This window comes from Sorex fumeus, unplaced genomic scaffold (assembly GCF_029834395.1).
Source record: "Sorex fumeus unplaced genomic scaffold, SorFum_2.1 ptg000002l, whole genome shotgun sequence".
Lineage (NCBI taxonomy): Eukaryota > Metazoa > Chordata > Mammalia > Eulipotyphla > Soricidae > Sorex > Sorex fumeus.
This window is the reverse complement of record NW_026606059.1, coordinates 82191134-82211820: the sequence shown is the minus strand read 5'-3', so window position 1 is coordinate 82211820 and position 20687 is coordinate 82191134. Positions and strand designations below refer to the sequence as shown.

Genomic DNA, 20687 nt, shown 5'->3' with positions numbered 1-20687 from the left:
AGGAAATAAAGTGAGGACTGGAGATTGTGAACAAGGTTGTACAGAAAATGAGAATCTAGACCACGCAGACCAACTACCGCTCTAAGCTGAAAGGGCTTGCTCTTTCGTAAGCATAGATTCCCATCTCCCTGCCCCACCCCCTGCTTCCCCGCCCCCCATTTCCCCCTCCCACCCCCCAACACTTAGAAACATGCTCTTGCTATTAGTTAGGTTGCTCTGATCTTAGCCATGGCTCCAGATGAATTCTCTCTCGAGCCTGGCGTTGCCGCTCCCCTCCAGGCCCACATTCTCCTTTCAATCACAGGCAGGTTGCTAGTATGTGGGCAAACTTCCATACATGGTATGGGGAGCAGACATGACTTCATGCTCTGCTGTAGACAAGCGGGACTGCCAAGGCTCGGTGCCCAGTCCCCCTCAATTGCTCTTGGATTTTGGAATCCTTCTCTTTGGCCGCAGGGTAACCAGACCACAGGGGATGCTTTAGATTTGTGGGTATACCCTTACCTTGTAAATTCTCATACCCTGTCCTTCAAAACTCATGTGTTCCCAGAGGTACCCTCACCAGCATTTGGAAAACATTTGATAACAAATACTCATTCATCAACACTAATAATGCAACGGGCCTTAGTGAAAAATCCAGACCAGCAGTTTGAGAGGTTCGATTTATGTTCGCTGCAGTTGTATTTCATTGGGACGAGGGTGGCCGCAGGGCAAGAAAGACAAAACATTTTGGGTTGAGAAAATGTCCACTGGCTCTGAGCACCAATGGGTCCAAGCCACACTGCACTGCAGGGCTAGAGCTTGTGGCCATTCTGCCCAGTTGGCCAAGTGTCGCTAGCAGTGTTCCCAATGAACATTGCTTGGGAGGCCTCCCCCCAAATAAAACCAACCAAACAAACAAACAAAAGAAAATGTTCCTGGGTATTTTGTATTACATTACTGGTTTATGTTCTTTCAACTTAAAAAAAAGTTAAGAAATACTGATAGAGGACTTCACGAAGCCCTATATATTCTAACCATGTATTATTATTATTGTTATTATTTATTTTTTTACATTTTGTAAAACATGTATTTCTTCTTTTCCAGCTGCAGGGTATGTGTTTATGTGGATTACAGATGAAACATAAAAGCTGGTTAAAATCCTGGTAGAATGTTCCAGGTGGAGCATCTTTCTGATAACGTTTCTTGGTAATCATATTTGGATTGATTTCCACACATATTTGGACACAGCTCTGAGCATCACTATTGAGATCATACACAGAGAGGGAGACAGAGAAATGAGGCATCTTTATCTGAGTACACCATGAATCAGAAGAAAGGGGAAGAAAGGCGGGTAGGAACCAAAAAGGAAACCAGCAACCTACCACTTGATTGCCAAACTCAAACCCAATTTTGGTTTAGAAAGTTAAACAAGGGAAACCAAAACCAAACAAGTGATCTTTTCTGACTGAGGAAAACCTTCACAGAGTCAGTGCAGCTTAATTATGTGCATTTCAATTAAAAAAGAACTTAGAACATGTCCAAAATGGAACACAATTAAAAACATTTTAAAAGCTATTTCTTATTGAAAAGTATTTCCCCCCTGTTTCCATAAAAAACAGAAACAAAACCAAAACAAGCCCCATGTAATTTGCTGGAGCAATTTTTATTTATTTATTTATTTTTTACAGACTTGCTTAATTTTCCTGACAGTGTGTGCAGTTATGTTAGAAACTTGCCTACTCTTCAAAAAGACACAAGATACTGGCAGATCAAAACACTCAGAGGGGCGTTATAAATTACTGTGCTAATCTTTTCTCTTCTCAACAAGGCATGCGTGCCTCTGACTTGCGGTTTCCATGCACTGTCATGACACATGGCTGCTATAGCCAGACCTGTAAGAGAAACAATCAAAAGCTTGTAACCATTGCTATTTCTCTTCTTTAAAAAAACACTAGTTTATCTTTGGCTTCTTGAAAACAGGCTTTAAATGTCCCTGATCTAAACAAACAGCACACCAGTTTATCCAAGGCTGGAGCATTTCCAGAAGTACAATTAATAGGGGCATGTGTTAGGATGTGATTGTGTGCATCATTGAGACTCCTTTCTGCAGTTTATACTCATTAAATGGTGATCAAGACATAATACTGCACCGAAGGGTTCCGGAGAAAGTGAGAAGCAGAAAAGTCAAGGTTGAGAAGAAAGGGGTCATCGATAACAAAATAGCTAAATAAAACCTTGCCCCAGGGAAATGTCCGTAGTTCTATGTTTCTGTCTTTGCTCTTGGAAGGCACCTGGAAAAAGAGGGCATGTTCGCTCCAAATCCTTGGCCCTCATTGTAGACAGGCGAGGAGGGAATAAACCATGGGACAGACAGACAGCTCCAAGGAGGGGTGAAGCTGTTCACCAACTTTTAAAAATCAATCTTTTTAAAGTAAGGCACCCTCGTTTGCAAAGTTATTCATGGTTACGTTTCAGGTATATAATGTTCCAACAGACCCATTACGACGTCGGCTTGCCCCCATCCACGTCCAACAGCTCAACCAACTTTCTCTCTCGCCGCAGCCTCTGAGCACCGGCGGCGCCGCAGCAGCCAGCACGTCCCCTTTAAGAGCAGAGACCGGCTCCTCCTTCCTCCTCCCCGTCCCCGCCCTTCACACCTTGGGTGGGAAAAAGCGAGCGGGGCGGGGTGGCCTGAGAGGCGGGGTGGGCGGGATCACGGCGAGCGCACCAATAGCCTGCAAGGCCGGGGCCCCGCAAGCCAATGAACAGCAGGCGGCGGCGGGTGGGCGTGGCGCAGCCCTGTCGCACCGCCTCCAACGCGGGCCGGCCGGAGGCCGCGGGGCGCGGAACCCGGGGGTGTGTGTGCGTGTGCGTGTGTGTGAGGGCGAGGGCGGGCGGCCGGGGGCGGGGCCTGCGGGAGCGGCCGGGCCGGGCGGCGGGCGGGCGGCTGATTGTTCGGCCGCGCGCTCGCGGGCTGGTGTCCGCGCCGAGGCGCCGAGCGGAGAGAGCCGGACAGCCAGCGCGCGGGGTTGGCCGCGCCGTCGGGCCGGCCGGGTCTGCGGCTGGGCGCACCGGGCCGCGCGCGGGAGGCGGCGGCGGAGGATGCCCGCGGGCGCCGCGCTCGGGCGGAGCGGCTGAGCGCCTTCCCGGAGCGCGCGGGCGGACGCGGGGGGCGCGAGCCCCGGCCGAGCTCTCCGCGTCCGGGGCCGTCGGGGTCGCGTGCGCGGCGCGCTCGGGCGGCTCAGCCCGGATGGGCGCGGGGCTGGCGGCCCCCTCCGGGCGCTGCGGAGCCGCCCGGCCCCCGGGGCCCCCGCCGAGCGCTTAGAGCCGCCGCCGCGGAGAGGGGCGCGTGCGGGCCGGCATGCCCCGGCGCGGAGCCTAGCGCCCGGGGCCCCCGCCCCCGCCGCGGACCCCGTCGCCCCCGCGCGCGGACGTCGCAGACAAGATGGCGCGGCCGGCCCGGGGAGCGCTCGGGGCCCCGCGCCGCCCGGTCGCGCCGCCGCCGCCGCCGCCGCCGCCGCCGCCGCCGCCGCCGCTGCCGCTGCTGCTGCTGCTGCTGCTGCTGCTGCAGCCCGACACGCCGACGGCCGCGGCCGGCCCGCGGGCGCCCTGCCCCGCCGCCTGCACTTGCGCCGGCGACGCGCTGCGCTGTGGCGGGCGCGGGCTGACGGCCGTGCCCGGGGACCTGCCCGCCTGGACGCGGAGCCTGTGAGTGCCGCGCCCGCGCTCGCCGCGCCCGCGGGACGCTGTCGCTCGGGGGCGGGCGGCGGGGGCTCTCCGGGCGTGCGGGGTGGGGGTGGGCGCCGCCGTCGGGCGGCAGCGGGAGGTGCGCTCGGGCGGGGGCGGTCCGGACCCCGGGGCGCCTGGACGGGGCGCGGGTCGCGCGGTCGGCGAGGGCAAAGGGCCGTCTGGGGGCGGGCCCGCGGGTCTGAAGGGGCAGGGGTGTGGGCGAGGGCCCCCGAGGCGGGTGCGCCCCGCCGCGCGGGAAGGAGTCGGGAGGGAAGCGTGGAGGGCGGGGGTGCCCGCGGTCGGTGCTCCCGCCGTTTCCCCGCGCCCCCCTCCCGAGACACGGTTCTGGAGGGTCTGGGCCCCCGGGCCTCCCGGTGCGCGTGAACGAGGGCGACCCTCGCCTTGGGTCTGCGATGACGTTGTCGACGAGGGCGCGTGCGTCCAGGCCCCGGGGACCCCGGCGGGGACCGGAGGCCGCTCCCCCGCGCCCCCTCTCCGGCCGGGTCCTGGACGTCCGCGACTGCCGAGCGTCGCCTCTTCCGCCCGGCCTTCTCGACCCGGCCTCTCCGACCGGGGCCTCCCTCGGGGCGTGCTGTCCCGTGCGGTGGGGCAGCTCAGCCTCCAGACTCCCTCCGGAGAGGGGGCCCGGGGGCTGGGGGACGCCGGCAGCGCGTGTCACCCAAGGGAGTTTCTTTCCGGTGCTGTCAGATTTTGGGCTCTGGACTCTGGGGGCCGCTGCTTCTCGGACCAAGTGGGGAAAACAAGACCGTTGTAAATGTGGTAGGACATAAACAGCCTACTTCTGCTTGTGCAAAGTTTGGTCCATGAGACAAAACAGTGTACAGCTACCCGTAATCAGCATCTCTTTAAAACTATCAGTACCTGCCAGAAAAGGCCCGAGGTGAGCACTCTGCTTTTCACTTGAATAATTGGAGAACTTTCCTGGAGCATTAGACGCGGCACTGTTTCCTCAGGCATGACATTGACAGCTTGAAGAAGAGAAAGAAAACTGGTGACACAGGTTTTAACCAACACCTGTGGCCTGATCTAAGAAAATATGGTCTGGGTATCTGGCTGCTCAGAAACTTAACTGCTTTCTAATGTGAAGAAATTCTACCTTTGAAGATAGGGCACAGGCCTTTAACTTGGACTGCTGTTGCAAATTGCTTAATTATTGAGTGCCATTGTGTTCTGAAGCTGGCTCATTTAACTGCATATTCTTTTCTTCCGTGTTCTTCTGTAGAGTTGACTGATTTAGTGAAAACTGATGATCGTGGTGTGAATATTGTCACAGGCATTTCTGTTAAATCCCGGGAGAGAGTGCTGACATCGCCTTGGTAATATTTTATGTAGTGAAGCAGTTTGGGTTATCTTGGCTTTCCTTAACATATTCTTGAAGGTGCTTGGTGCTTTTTTTTTTTTTAAGCAGTGAAATCATGTGAACAGTTAGAACAAATTTAAGTGTTTACCTGTTGGAAGAGTGACTTAGAAGTGCACAGAGTGTCCTCTTATTTGCACATGACTATGGTCACAAGATCCACTTTGCCTGCAGTTTCAGGGGTAAAACTATTTGTGTTTTTGGGTTTTCTGTTGCCTGGGAGAGGAGTGGCATTCGATGATACATGAACACCTTTCGAACTGCAGTCTTTGCATGGAGAGCAGCACCAAAATGGGCTGGGTATTTTGCTTTCAGTGAATTTGGTTATATTGATTGTGATGCTGATTGACCTAAGAAGTGAGATTTCTGGCTCGTATTGCAGCAGTAAGAAGTTCAGTGGAAAATGAATGTCTTTTAAAAAATATCTGTGAAATGATTTTTTTTTGCTAATGTAAAATCAAGCAAATGTTCTCCCCTAGATTTTATATTTTGCTTCAGTTTTCCAGCAGGATGTGTATAGAGTTTATATTCTTTGCCATGATTTAGCAAGACTTGGGGAGAGAAAATCCCAGCGTATAATATTATAAAATACTTTGTAGTTTCACCAAGCTTATACCCTCTGATCCACTGTGACTAGAAAATGCTTTGAGCTAGTTTATAACCCCATGAACTAGATTTACTGCAGCTAGTTCAAACAATTTCAGCTGAGGGTTTGAGATAGAAGGGGACCTGTGGCTTTCTGGAACTTTCTTCTTCTTTTTTTCTCTTGGCTTTTGTAGACAGTCATCTCATTTTGCTTCTAGGCCTAACATAAGGAAAGTCATTTTAATAGTGACTGTAAATGAAGTTCTGAATATAAGACATGTTGTGGAGCGGATTGAGGGAAAACCATGTTCTTTCCTGGAGACCGAGGTTGTTCAGCACAATAACTTAAGAGTTGTACTATTCAAGCCATAATTGAGTTTGCCATCCCATTACGTAGGTGTGATTGGCATAGTCCAACCAGCGATTCATAAATAGCACCAAGCACTGCCAAGCCTTGTCCCAACTTCCCAGAAACTTAGAACGAAGTTGAATTTCTTAGAACTCAGATACTTGCTTTTCTTGAAATTGTTCTTGAGCGCATAGAAGCCCTTTAAGAAGTATTAAATACAGTTTACCTTTGACTCTTATTGGTGGCTTTAAGTTGAGAGAGGCATGTTGCTAGCTTAAACATTCTAGGAGCCAAGTGATGACCTTGGTGGGATTGTGGTCGGAAGGCAGGCAGACTCGGGAGAAAGTATAAACCCTGATTCTTGTTCTCAGAGGGAAGATAGCATGTCATTCAAAATTAAGGGCATTCACTTCTGTGATCACCAAATGTGGTGATCCGGACCGTTAAGAAACACACATATCTCGATTTGAGTCTACGTCTGTATGTCTGTTTATGTGTTTGCAGATTGGTACTGGGTGGCTGAAATGGAACCTTGAGGGTTTTGGCAAGTTACTGTTTTTTTACTACAATAGAAAATAAACAATGTCTGGTTGCCATTGCAGTGGTGAAGCTAAAAGGGCCATTGTCTTTCAGATTTTACAGCTGTGCTTCAAGGCCCAGGTGTGCATGCAGGGTGTAGTGAATTAAGGGTTTGGAAAATACTTCCCATCCTGTTTATGCAAATTCGATCTAAAGTGCAGATGACTAAGTTGCTGCAAAACCTCAGAATGAGTTCTTGTGAAGCAAATTATTGCCTGTACTAACCTGAGTTCTTATCTCCTTTTTCTTGTCCTTTTTTGTGTTTCTCTGTTACTTCCGGGAAAAGTCAGTGGACCTGGAACAGCTTCGGGTTTATGGGGATGGGCAAAGTGTGTGAAGATGCGAGTGCTTTTGGTGTTTTAGGGAGCTTGAGCTCAGTCCCTTTCTTTGCCACAAGTCTCAGGAGCCTGTTTCTGCAGCCCTCGGACCTGCTGTGATGATGGAGCATTTATTTGTTGGTAACTCATTCTCTGCTGCCTGTTTTGGGCAAGGGAAGTCTCTGGCAAAATGAGTTTTTGTGGGTGAAAGGCACACTACACTTGCGGATATAAAATTATGAAGATAAAATCTGACTCTTGAGTACTGTGAAATTAGAAAATGCCCCGAGCCCTACCTCACCCCCTGACCTATTATAAATGAATACGTGGGCATACCATACCCCCCCACCCCCCCTCAGCCTTGATGATGTATCAGAGCTGTTCTTGTCTCCTTGAAAAGGACTGTTTAACGAGAAGTGTGCTTACCTCATTCCTTAATCACATTTGGAATTGTAGATTTCATCTTCGCTCAACCTTTTGAATATATTGTTGACTTTTTTGGGGAGCATCTTTCAAAAGCTTGAAGACAGTTTAGCCCAGAGTGATGCGGGCTGGCTCTGAGTGGACGTCCCGGTGCTCCATTCCCTCTCTCAACCATGCGTTCCTGTGCCTGCCTCCCCTCTGCGGCCGTCCCTGAACATTTCGTGGTGGCCTCTGGCTGACCTTTCTCCCTCTCAGACACCATGCTCAAATGAAAGGGCCTCTCTCCCAGTCTGCAGAGGTGTTGCCTTGGTGCAGAATGTCCCCTCCTGGGTGGACAGGAATGTGAGCGAGTACTGGGGCTTTGTGTCTTAACAATGCACCTGGCCCACTTCTCTGCACCTGCAAAAGCCCTGAAGTTCTCTTAGTTGGGAAGAGCAGAAGGAGGTTGTTCAAAGCGGCCTAGGATTATTTTAAAAGTGACATTTACAGGGGCCAGAGAGATAGTACAGTGGGTAGGGCGCTTGCCTAGCACACAGTGGACCCAGCTTGGATACCTGGCATCCCATGTGGTCCCCTGAGCACCAGGAGTAATTCCTGAGTGCAGGGCCAGGAGTAATCCCTGACCATTGTTCACGTGGCCCAAAAACTGAAAGGAAAAAAAAAAACAGTGACATTTACCGTCAAGGGGAATCTAGAAAAGGGACTTGTTGAATTGAAAGTTACTATAAGTAATAAAGGATGTGGTTGAAAAGGGTTCTCCTTTTTTTCATTTGTTAGAAACTCAAAGGGATTCCTCAGGCTTACCCCATGGCTTGAAGGATTTTAAGTTTCATGAGCAAGCCTAACTTGCAACCCCTTTGATTGAGTTTGGTGACATTTACTCACTGGAGATCTTCCTCCTCCTCAGAGACTGCAATTTGAAACCTGCCTTGTTGGGGGTGGAAATGGGGGGGGCTTTTAAAAGCATATAGGACTCTGGGGTGTGTTAATACTCAGAGCTGTGTACAGTGGTTGTGATTTCAAAGGCTGAAGGCTTTGTCTTGACAGGAGGGAGTAGTGGGTGGAATTCCCAGGCAGGGGGGGAAATAGCTAAAAATCTTGATGTTTCCTGGCCTGTGGGAAATGCAGAGACCGTTATTGTCAGTTTTTTCCTGCATAAGCATGGTTCTGAGCCTCGGGGTCCCTTCTACCTACCTATCTCATGGCTTTGGTTCTTATTTTGGGTTAGTAATGTGGTGGTCTTCTGCTTTTGTTTCAGGTTAAGTTGTGGGCATTAGCGAAAACTCAGATCTGTCCTTGTGTTTCATGTGAAGAAGTAAGACCTTGAAGACCGGAGATGAAAATTTTCACAATAGTTTACCCACTTGAACCTGCATTAAAGTGTGTGTGTGTGTGTGAGTGTGTGTGTGTGCGCGCGCACATGCTTATGAACCTAACTGCAGTTCAGAATAGCCATCTATATGAGCTAGTTGATTCACTTACATGAGAGGGCTGTGGAATTTTCTGCTGAAAAAATTGGTACATGACTTAAGTGATTAAGTGACACTGCTAGTGCATTTTTCTTATCTAAAGACTTTTTTTACAATTTCTGTTCTATAATATTTTATACAATGTATTCGGAGTTTTTATCTCAAGTGCCTTATGCAAGCCTTCTGAAACACATAAGCCCAGCTTGCTTATTGAAGTCATTTCATTTTTTCTTTTAGTTTTTGGGCTGCACCCAGTAAGGTTCAAGGCTTTCTCCTGGCTCTGCACTCAGGGGTCACTCCTGGAAGGACTCCCGTATAAAATCATACGGGGTGCCAGGGATCACACCTGAGTTGATGGGTCCGAGGCAAATGTCCTTACTTTTTTTTTCAAAAGCTGGTCTGTTTCCTTCGTCAGTATCTACTTCATACCTTCCCTCTGTCCTCTAGACATTTACTACCCACCTCTGTCCTTGGTCCGGACTAGTGGTAGTGTTATTGATTTTACTCCGTTACGTTTGTGAGCATTTTTGGCCCTTGTGGTCACATCCAGCCTAATGATCAGACCCAGCCTACATCCTTTCTTTAGGAATAGCCAGGAAGAAACTGAAAAATATTTCTAGGGTCCATTTCCTGACTTTTCTACCCTACAGATTCAGGTATGTGTATGTTAAGGGGTGGGTCACCCTCCTTTCTCATTTCTGAGAAGGGGGTCACAATAAGTGATTTCATTTTCCTGGTATGAGGGGTGTTAGGCGACATGTGTCCCCATTCTTCAACGTGTATGCCTTATCACGATTCCCACACGAGCACAAAGCAGTGGGAAGGTTCATGCCTCCCACCTCAAATTTGCATCCTGTCGCACTCCTGATCTCTCCCAGTGAGATTTCCTGGTGGTTGAGGCTTCCTGTGGAAAGTTTACTCTTTGGGTGGATGTGCAGACCCCTCTCGGAGTTTCAGGACTTAGAAAGCAAACGGCTTTCTCCCATAAAGTTTTGGTGCCGGCATAAAGTGAGCCAAGTGAAACTTCATGTGCCCTTAGAGGAACGGGCTGGGAAACTTACGAACAGTTGCAACAAATTATATAATTAGCAGAAATTATTGAGGTGGTTTATAAATGTATTCCAGTTGTGCAAATACTTGCGTCTATTTAGCATTATCCTTTTGGGAGGTGGGGAGTGAGAAGGAGGCAGAGAAGGAGGGAGCCTTTAAACTAATAATTTTATCCTATCATTTCCCAGGGTTTCATTGAAACTGAGCCCTACTAAGATGTAAGTAGTGCTTCTTGGTCAATAGCTTGGAAAAATGCAGGTGTGCACTTCCAAACAGAGGTTAGGTTACAGATGTCAGGGCAGGCTGAATACTGCACTGTACCCACTTCTCTTTGGAAGTATTTGCGGGAGGAGTGGGTGTGAGGGAGGTGATTGTGGGATTGTACACAGAGAACTGGGGAGTGCTGACATTTTTTCATTTGTTTTGGTTTGTTTGGAATCTCACGGTAACTGGTAACTGCGCGAGGGACATGGGTGATGAACACAGGGTCATTTGAGGAATCTGGCAGGGCTGCCATCTGCAAAGCCGGTTGCTGCTCCTGCTGCACCTGTACTTGGTCCCTTCCCCCGTGAATGGCCGTGATTCACAGCCATGCCCACATGAATGACTGTGATTGTTTGCGTCTTTATTACTATTTAATCTAGCATAACCTGTAAAGCCCATTGTGCGAAAGCCAATCTGTTCATCTCTGCAGGTCTTACTACATCTTGGTTTCCTTATGAACCAGGATGCAGGTTCCACTCGCTGCTTATTCAGTTTGTTTTGGCAGAGGGTGGTTTTAGGAGAGTTTAAGAAAGCCTGGCCTGTCTCTTCTTAAGCAGTTTACATTGATTATTCTTTAAACTTTTATAGTTTCTAATCTTTTACGATCTGTAGGTATTTTCTTTTTCCCTGAAGGTCTCGCATTATTGGGAGGAACGTGAATGAAATGAGTAGGGACCTGTATCTCATGCTGAATTTACTGGATCATGAGAAATAAGAGAGATAAGGTTTTTTTAAAAAAAAAAACCCAAAACAAGAAACTCTCAACTACATCCTCTTAAGACTCTTCTAGCAAGTGCTTTTCCACACCTCCCAGCTTCCTGTCCTTCGCTCCTTCCACCAATTTATAATTTGCTGTTTAAATAATTTGCTGCTTATCTTCCTCAAAGCATACATTACACTGATAAATTCTTTCTAGTTGGATTACCTACTTGATGATCGCCTATTAGATACAATGAGAAGGGTTGAGCGCTTTTGAATGGTAGGATAGCTAATCTCTCTTTAGTTCCAAATCTTGTCGTTGTGGTGCTCGTTGTTTGAAAGCTGTTGGATCTCAAGCATTAGCAGTTTGGGCTGGGTGAAAAGAAAATGACATGCTGGGCGCTTTGCCTTGGCAGTGACAGCTCTGACTGATTGGGAAGTAGGTTGTTGCTAACTGCTGCTCCTTGTCTTAAAAATATTTTTGTGTGTGTGTGTGAGGAGTGGTGTGATGTTTTTTCTTTTTAAAGTGAATGAAGGGAACTTTTGATATGCAGCCAAGTACTTTAAAGTGAGTCACTTGTAAAGTGTCTTCAAAATGGTGAATAAAACCCTTTTTATTATGCAGATAGCAGACTTCTAACAAGTAATAGAATAATGTAGTGGCATCTGCACCATCCCATTCCAACAGTTACTCTCTGCCTTCAGCTCTCTCTCTCTCTCTCTCTCTCTCTCTCTCTCTCTCTCATATCCAAGCACATCATTTCACCTGTAACTTAAAAAAAGAACAACTCCAATCAAATATCATTCTCATGTACAGTTTCAATATGGGGTGGTTTAAGAAGTAAATTGGCGTACCTTTTGAAAATATTTAAGTCTTTCATATTTAATATTTAAGACTTAAATCACGTATTTAAGTCTTTCCAAATGGTGTTTTGGTAAGCTATATATTTCTGTTCAGTTAGCAGAATGTTTAAAGATCAAATAATGTGTGCACTCTTAATATATATATTCTGAGGCAATTTTTTTCCTTTTTGTGGAGGTATTTAGAAAATCACTTTGTCTTAGAGGATTTTACCAGAATACGCAATTCTGATTAATTTACCTTTCTCCCATGTAGCTCTTAAACTGAAGCTTTCTACCATGCTGTTTTAGAATACTTTAGTGAACGAATATAATTACAAATGAGTAATCTAAAACTGATATTTCATATGTTCTTGGCTAATAGAGGAATATTTAGCCCTTGGTTGTAGTTGTGAGTCTGAATTGATTTGTTGTCTGCTTTGCAGGGCCTGGTATTTCAGCTGTGACTTCTGGAGTGAGGCTCCTTTAAATGGAGTTAAGGACACCCTAGAAGAAAAATCCTTAAAAAGCCACAAACTGGGTTCTTAGAACCTCTGCTTGACTTAAGCCTCATTTTCACATTCGAAAATACTTTGCTCTCAGTAGCTGCAGAATGGTTTGGTTTAGCTTTCTAAAAGTTCATAGTAGACTACTATTTGCAAAAGTAGGTTAGGAGACCCTTTCAGGAATAGATTTTGCTCTGACTGTAGTTTAATCAGGAATTTTAGTGAAACTACCTGCTAGGAGTTCTGTTGTTTTCCTTTATCATAGATTAGAATTATTTCTATATTTAAACTTGAAATTCAAATGTTTGTAAAAATTCTCCCACAGAGAGGGTGTGGGGGGAGAGACAGAGAGGGGAGAGAGAGAGAGACAGAGAGAGAGACAGAGACAGACAGAGAGAAGAAAAGTGGGGTGGGGGTGGAAGGAGGGAAATTGCGGGTGTTGGAAGTGGGAAATGTACACTGCTGAAGGGATGAGTTTGTTGGAACATTATATGACTGAAACCCAGTTGTGGACAATTTTGTGACTGTTGATCTCAGGTGATTCAAGGAAAAAAAAACACTAAAAAAAGTTCTCCCACTGTTTGGGTTAAATTCATGGATGTATTATTATGCTCCTATGGCATTTGATTAGATATCACCTGATAGTGGATTCTTTGTTTAAAAAAATGGACGTCCGGGCTGGAGCAATAGCACAGCAGGTAGGGCGTTTGCCTTGCACGCGGCTGACCCAAGTTCGATTCCCAGCGTCCCATATGGTCCCCTGTGTACCGCTAGGAGTAATTCCTGAGTGCAGAGAGCCAGGAGTAACCCCTGTGCATTGCCAGGTGTGACCCAAAAAGCAAAAAAAAAAAAAGTGGATGTATATGCCGGAGGGGTTAAGAAAAACTGTGCCTGGGGGTGGGGGGCGCGGAGGAGATGGTAGTGAAGAAGACAGCGCTCAAACAGCTAGAATCCAAGCTTCGCACTTAGGAGCCTCCTGGATTCGATTGCTTACTGTGTGTGTATGTTGCTCCAAGCTCTGCGTGGAGCATCATGCCGGGAATAGGTGTCCCCAAATCAAAGCGCAAACACAAAAGCAATGTGTGTGGGGGCTTGGGTGACTTGAAATCGAGAAATTCTGACTCTTAAGTTCATTTTCTGTTTTGCAAATTGAAAGAATTTCTCTCTCTTATCTGGCTTTGTCTCTGAGGTACCTAGATCATCAAGGTGAAACTACCTACTATTTTGCCTACATTAATACCATCAAGTATTTTGCCTACACTTTAGTTTTTATTTTATTTTTCATTAACATTTTCTAGGTTTTGTTTTTCATTCCCTCCCTCCACCTGGTCTGGTGTGAGTTTCTGGCACACAGGCTCCCTGTTGCTTGCAAAACTTATAAACAGCGAGAAGGGCTTTGTTGCTTCCGGGAAGCTGGTTGTTGATGCGAAGGAGTGATGGATGGAAGAGCTGTTGCTCACAGGGAAAGAGTTTTCCTTCCGTCTCCCAAGAGGAAGGACCAGAAAAGCAAACCGAATTATAGCTATAAAGGTCTGCCTCACCGCGAGTCCTGTGAGTGTGTTCTTGGATTTGGTGTCTGCCTGGGACTCTTGGGGAAGAGTGGTTTGGCTTCATCTAGGGCTGTGCCTTGCCCAAGAGAAAAGTCAGAATCTCTTCTATGGAGACTTTTTGATTCTTTCACAACTTCACTTGAAGTAGTACTTAGAAAACGCTGAATTATATTGAATTCCAGACTGTCCTAAAATAAAGAATGGTTGACCTCAAATATTTTGGGGGGATGTGGGTCTAGGAAACTTTATTATAGGGAAATCTTGGAGCTCAGTGCATCTTTCTGACCAGAAAGGAGCCCACGTTTTAAATTCAGGTGGCTTTTTTTTTTTTTGTGAGGGGTGCCATATCCAGCGATACCCAGGGTTTTCTCTTTTCTCCTGGCTCTGAGCTCAAGGATCACTGCTGATGGGCTTGGGGGAACCATATTAGGTGCTTGGAATTGAACCTGGGTGGTGACATGCAAGGCAAGCTCCTCTTAAGTTTCTTCAAGAGGGGTCTCTTCACTCTTCACCAGAGATGGGTTCAAACTACTGGATTTTTCCTGGAGAGAGAGTACAGCGGTTAGGGTTCATGCCTTGCATCGCAAACCCACCCCCCGTACTGCCCTGGTTGCTTCTTGGGTGGTCAGAGTAATCCCCAGCATTGCAGGGCCTGAGCAGCATTGGGTCGTTCAGCCCTTGACACTGCTCCACTGGCCTAGTTGACTCACCTTTGATCTTTGATTTAAGAATAGATCCCCAAGATGGAAAATTAATTAAAGGCATAGCTTTCCAAAGAGTTGCCTCTATGCGTCTTTCTTAGGGCCACTGTGGGCCATCTCTCTCTTGGGCATGCTTTCATGCCAAGTTGGGATGAGGGAAGTTGTAGGTGATGATGACCAACCCCTGAGGGCCGGTTGTAACATTTTAAGTAACAAACATTATTAAAGACAGCTGCACACCATCTACTCTGCCCTTTCTGAGAAGGGTCACTATTGGCTATGAGCTGGCATGGTCAGAAACGTGAAACATGCAGAAATATGGCGGCTATCAGGGTAGTTCTTAGTCCTTCTTGGGGGTGACCTTTTATGTATGTTTAAGACAGAGAGCACAACAGGCTCCTCTGTACAACCAGGTGACTTTCTTGTTTTCTTTTTGTTTGTGTTTGGGTCACATCTGGTGGTGCTCAGGGGCTCTTGCTGGTTCTGTGCTCAGGAGTGGCTGAGCCCTGGTGTGCTCGAGAGACCGTATTGGTGCTGGGAACTGGTGTCCCTGCATGCGAGGCAGCTGCCTTAACCTCCGGCTGTCTTCTCGTTTGATGACTCTCCTTCTCTCTCTCTGGATCACATGCATTTCAAATCTTCCCATCTCCCTAGGTCTTCACTGTTTTCCTCTTGGTCAAACACTGTTCTTGAAAATTTGATTGCTGTTGTATTTAGACTCCAGAGACTGTTTATCGTCCTGAGTCTCAAAGCTTTTCTGTGTTCTGAGTATCCACCTTTTTTGTCACATGGAGTTTGTTAGTGCCTTCAGTAAGAATTCTTGGGGTTTTCTCTTTCTCCCACTCATTCGTTGTCATGTAAATTCTCATAAGTTAAAAAAACTTTGGATACTTTGGGCTGCCCCCTCCCCCTTAATTTCTTTAGAACAAAATAACAAAATCTTGGAATTTGGAACCTTGTTTGAGGATTCAGCTAAAATGCATTGAAGTTGGAGGCACAATTAGTGGTTTGGAACTTCTTGACAGGAAGTTTAACAGGAATTAAGGACTGCTTTAGGACGAAAGGAAATAGTACAAAACACTAGACTTTTTCTTTCTTTCTAACATTCTCCCATCAAGATCCAAAGCCAAACCTTTTCCTTATGCTGTCTGACCTCAAAATAAGCCAAATAATCCTCCACCCTTGCCAGTGAGACTCTTTTGTTGATGTCGGAGGTTCTCTGTTCTTCACTTGACCTCATTTTGGTGGGTACTCTTATCTAACCCTCTCCCAGATAATTTTTTTTTGTCTGATTAACATTATATACATCCCTGTCTTTTTTGTCTTCATACAGACCTGAAAGCAGTAAGGATTGTTCAATTTCAGGTAGCAAGACATCCTTGGTTCATTGGGTGTTTATTATGCTATGACATTGGCTCTAGGATCACCTCCCTCCCCACCAAGAATCCCTCTTCATTGATTCTCTCCAAAAAGTTCTGTAGTTTATCCTCAAAGTGTGATGCCTCCGAATAGACCTGCGCAGAGAACTAATAAAAGTTGTTTTTAAAAACTTACAATTGTTTTAGCATTTAGAAACAAGGAGTCAAACTTGGTCAAGGATCTGTCAGGATGTGTGGATCCACATTCTGAGGCTCTCTCCAGTGTCTCAGATGCTCCAAGCAGTGTGGATTTACAGTGAGAAGCTTCAGCTTACTGTTTGTCTGATTTTATGTCAGAAAGAGCTTTTGGAGAGAAGATTTGACCTACAACAAAGATTGCGGATGGTCTTCCCTTCCTCTCCCCTTATTTTCTACTTTCTGCTTGAGAACCACTTCAAACAATCAGATGTGTTGGTGCCAGACGCCATGCAGTTATTGTTAAAAGAATTTGGAGATATAATTGAAAACAAACTTTGTCGAGCAGAGCAGATCTAGGCGAGTTCTTATTTTGAGGGAGAAGGGAATTCCAAGTTTTTCCTCTATTTGGAGCTGATGTCTCAGAACACTTGTTCTGCGAGATGAATCATCTGTGAATTCTACATCTGGGAGTTATATATTGGGAAATGGCATTCTTTTCAAATGTAGAAGAAACACAAAAGCTTAAAGTTACAGTGTTGTTGGAAAATTCTAGTCAGAGTTTTTTTTTAAGTGAGCATTGAGATGAAATTGACAGCATGATTGGACTCAAAATTGTGGTACTGAAAATAGGCCTGTCTCTATATGGAAAGCATGGTCCCTCGTGGCCACATTTTCTTATGGAGACCTTCCTCATTGTTTTGAGACTAATGGTCTTTAAAGGTTTTTCATAAACATCAGTGGATCAGATTCATTAGTTAAGGCAACTGTGGCCCAAGAGTCTGAATTTATTTACATATTTGTCTTGAACTCGTTCACAAATTCCAAGTTGTAAGTCTCGAACTGTGCAGCGTTCCTGCATCTGTGAAGGGGGACCATGCGGCCTCCCATCCATCTGCTTTGTTCCACGTGTGAGTTTTTGAGGGCTGTGGTACTGGGGATGAAAGAACTGTGAGGCGGCACAGTGGCAAGAGTGGTGGTTCTGGAATGGGTCGCCGGAGACAGTTGACATAGCCACTCTCAGACTCGGTTTCCTTTATGCAAAATTCAGCTCATTGTAGTACTCACCTCATTAAGCTTGTTAGGAGGACAAAAGTGCAATTGCGGTTTTTAGAACCTGGCCTAAGAGCTGAATTTGAGGAAGGCTGGTTGTTGTCCTGATGACTGTAGCCGTAATAGCAGTTTACATTTTTGTGGCAAGATGCATCATTAACTAACTTAATTATCATTTTGAATATTGAAACATATGTCTGTATTCTGCCTGAAGCCCAGAGCCTTTTGTGGGCTTGCCTATTTTGGAAGAGTACCGTGATGAGTGCTTTATGCTTTCTTTTGCTTGGGTTATCGCTTTTGGGTCTGTGAGTTGCTTGAGGCCAGTGATTGTTCTGCAGTTTTTTTGGCGGCATAACACCTCGCACCTGGTACAGTCTAGCCACAGAGCTACTGCTCAGAAACTGCCTGTCGAGGACGCTTTGTCGGTAGGCTTGTGTGTCAGAATCTGTTTTTGGTGTGCCCCTTTGGTGAAGGGGGTGGTAGCCAGCGCATATGTCTCACCATCTGTTGTTTATTGTTTCTGTTAGGTTGTGGTTTGCGTTCCTGTTCCATGTTTCTTTGGTTTCTGGAGCAACTGCGAATATTATATGCTCTGGGATCAAAAAAGTAAACTATTTATAAACAGTAAAGTATCCTTGGGTTTGGAAAGTGTTTTTCTCAAATGCGTGTATATTTGGTGGCTTTATTATAATCTCACTGATGTATCATTAGACAATTTGCCGATCGAGGCACATTTAAAAGATGGGCGAGACTTAGTCTGGCCTTGTGTAACTAGCTCCCAAACAGCCTTGGTGATAAGGCCCTGGTGTTACTGCTGACCTGAGCGGTGTATTTTTAACTCAAGAACATATAAACAGTTTAGCCTGCTGATGAAGTTTATAGTCCGCCCGAAATCCTTGGCATGCCTTGGGTTCTGCGGCCCTTTGAGATTCATGTGGTTTGCAGAGATGTGCGGTGGCCCCCAGTGGCTTGCTGTCACCACCCCTCCTTCATTTCTAAAAACGGCCAAGAAGTGGAAGGAAGAAAGTGTTGCTTCATCAGTGATGCTGTCTAAATTCTAGGTTAAACTTTTCCTGAGTACTATTTCTTTTTCCGCTTGTTAATTTTTGGGCCATACCTGGTGTGCACAGGACTTACTCCTGGCTCACTGCTCGGGGATCATTCCTGGCGGGGCTCGGGGGACCCTGTGGGCAGAGCAGACGTTTACTCCCCTCTCATTGCAGGGCCTTGTGCAGTCACAGCTTGGAGCTCGTGGCTTCCACTGGGGAATGCTCTGGCCCCTCCAGCCTCATTGCTTTTCCCTACACCAGACTCCTTGGGCCGCGACCACCACATGGAACCTGATTCAGGTTCATGTAACACTGCATGTGTCTTGTGTGCCTTATGTTCTGTTTCCCTTGCCTGGAGAATATTTATATTACACAAATTTTATAAATTTTTTTTTATAAGAAACCAGTTATTCCTGTTACTCCTCCATCGGTGCCTATCCCCAGGACTTTGCTAGGCTCCTTTTGGTTAGATTTCTTCTTGTAGTGCTTTATGTAAGAAGTTCAGGTGATGATTTGACTACTGTCCGTCTGTCTCCTACCTCGTTAGTCTCTGAGGTCCCTGAAAGCAGGGACTGGCTGGTTTTCAACAATCATTTTTACAGTGGAGCACAAAGTCTGGTGCTCATGATCTGCCTTATCATGAGAGATGTGGACGTAAATTCTGTGCAGGCCTAAAGCCTATAGAAATTTCTTTTCCAGACCTGTAGGGTAACTCTGCCTCCTCCTCAGTGCTTAGGTTTCTTTTTTTGTTTCTTTTTCTTTTTCTCTTTTGAGAAACACCCGGAGATGCACAATGGTTGCTCCTGGGGTTGGACTCAGGAATTACTCCTGGCGGTGCTGGGAATTGAACCCATGTCGGCTGTGTGCGAGGCAAATGCCTTAGCCGCTGTGCTATTGCTCCAGCCCCCTGTTTCTGTTCTTTCTGATACCTCCCAAGCAATACTCACGTGGTTCCTGGGGCCCCTCTGGGTGATTCTCAGCCAACTTGGCTAGGGCTCCAGTGCAAGGACCCAGGTGCTGCGCAGGCTCTGTGGTCATGGGGATCATGCTGGGCCATGAAGCAGCACTGGGGCCTCCTGGCCACACCTGGTGATGCTGGCGCAGGGGGGGGGGTCATGTGGGCCAGGATCAGCTGCAGGCTCTTTGGAGGTTTCTTAACTTTTATGCTATCTCTCTGACCCTGTATGTTTATCTGTTTCTTCTTCCTTTTTTTTTTTTGGCTTTTGGGTCAGACCTGCTGATGCTCAGGGTTACTCCTGGCTCTGCACTTAAGAATTACTCCTGGCGTTGCTTGGGGGACCATTTGGGATGCCCAGGATTGAACTTGCATCAGCTGTGTAAAGCCCTACCTGCCGTACTTTTGCTCGGCCCCAGTTTGTATATTTCTTAAGAACATCTCGCCTAGTTGATAGTCTCCTTCAACCCCCAGCAAGTATTAGTACTGAGAAACTTAGAAGAAAAGAAGGAAGAAGAAATAAGTAGATATGAAGTTCAAAGCTAGGCTATTTATATGTCACCTCAGGATTTGCCGTTGGTGGGCTGGAGAGATAGTAGGGCAGGTGGGGTCCTTGCCTTGCTCACAGCTGACTTGGGTATGACTCTGGCACTGTGTATGATCCCTCAAGCTCTGCCAGGTGTGAGTGATCCCTGGGCAGAGAGCAGGACTAAGCCCTTCGCTCTGCTGGGTGTGGCTCCCACAGCAAACCAGAATACTGCCATCGATACTTTTCTTTGTCCATTTTGGGAGGATGGTCGTTGAATTCTGTATTCAGGTACTGCCAGGGAGACTAGTTTTCAGTTTAAGCTCTCCTCTGCATTAGGTTGATGAGGGAGTCCACAGTACGTGTCCTAACTGTTGACGTGGTGTCTCCTTTGCTCTTTGAGGGCTGAAAAATCTGTGTGTGTGGCGTTGCCCCTGCAGGGGAGGGTTGCTTTTTACATAGACGGAGCTGTCTAGACACCCTTCCCCTTGTGGTTATCCCGCCTGCTTTATGCTGAGCCCTGGCCAGGCAGCTGGTTTGGGTTGCTTGGGCTCTCTGCTTACTTTGTTAAGACCATTACTTAGAGTGGAGCTCAGGATCAGGCCAAGGTCGTTTTGCGCCCTCTTTGCTGGCAGGGGGAGAGCTTGCTCTCCTTGACCAGAGTTGTAAGAATATCAGGGCAGGTGACCGTGACCTCCGTGGCTCCGTCCAAGCAAGCAGCTTAGATTCCTAGAGGAAGAAACTTGGTGAAGAGGTTTCTGAAGCTGACCCCTGTGAGTGTGCTCACATGGACAGTCCTCCCGGGGTGCTGACTGAGGGCAGGGGTGACATTGTGTCTGCTCTGGTGGCTTCTTTCTCGGACATGAACTTCAGTGGTTATTATGGTATTGGACTGTTGCGTTTCCAAGTGAGCGGCGCTAATCCACGAGAGACATTATGTGTGAGGGTTTTGTGCTGTTTTGTCCCTAGTTACTGTTGTTTTAATTACTTTTGATTTTCTCGCCACACTTGGTAGATTTGTTTTTTGACTAAAGAGTGAACTACAAAGGAAGAATAATAGATATTCACATAAATATACACACATTTGCATTTTGGCATATAAATTTATCGTGAGATCTATAGTTGAATAC

The 20687-nt window shown here is 46.8% G+C and overlaps 1 protein-coding gene across 1 annotated transcript in view; it reads left to right on the top strand.

Annotated features, from left to right (window-relative positions):
- The first annotated feature begins 3427 nt into the window (after window positions 1-3427).
- Window positions 3428-20687, top strand: part of LRIG1 (leucine rich repeats and immunoglobulin like domains 1) — a 108316-nt gene continuing 91056 nt past the window's right edge. The window contains exon 1 of the mRNA XM_056134415.1: window positions 3428-3690. Coding sequence (XP_055990390.1) covers window positions 3428-3690 — 263 coding nt within the window. The remainder of the gene's footprint in view (window positions 3691-20687) is intronic.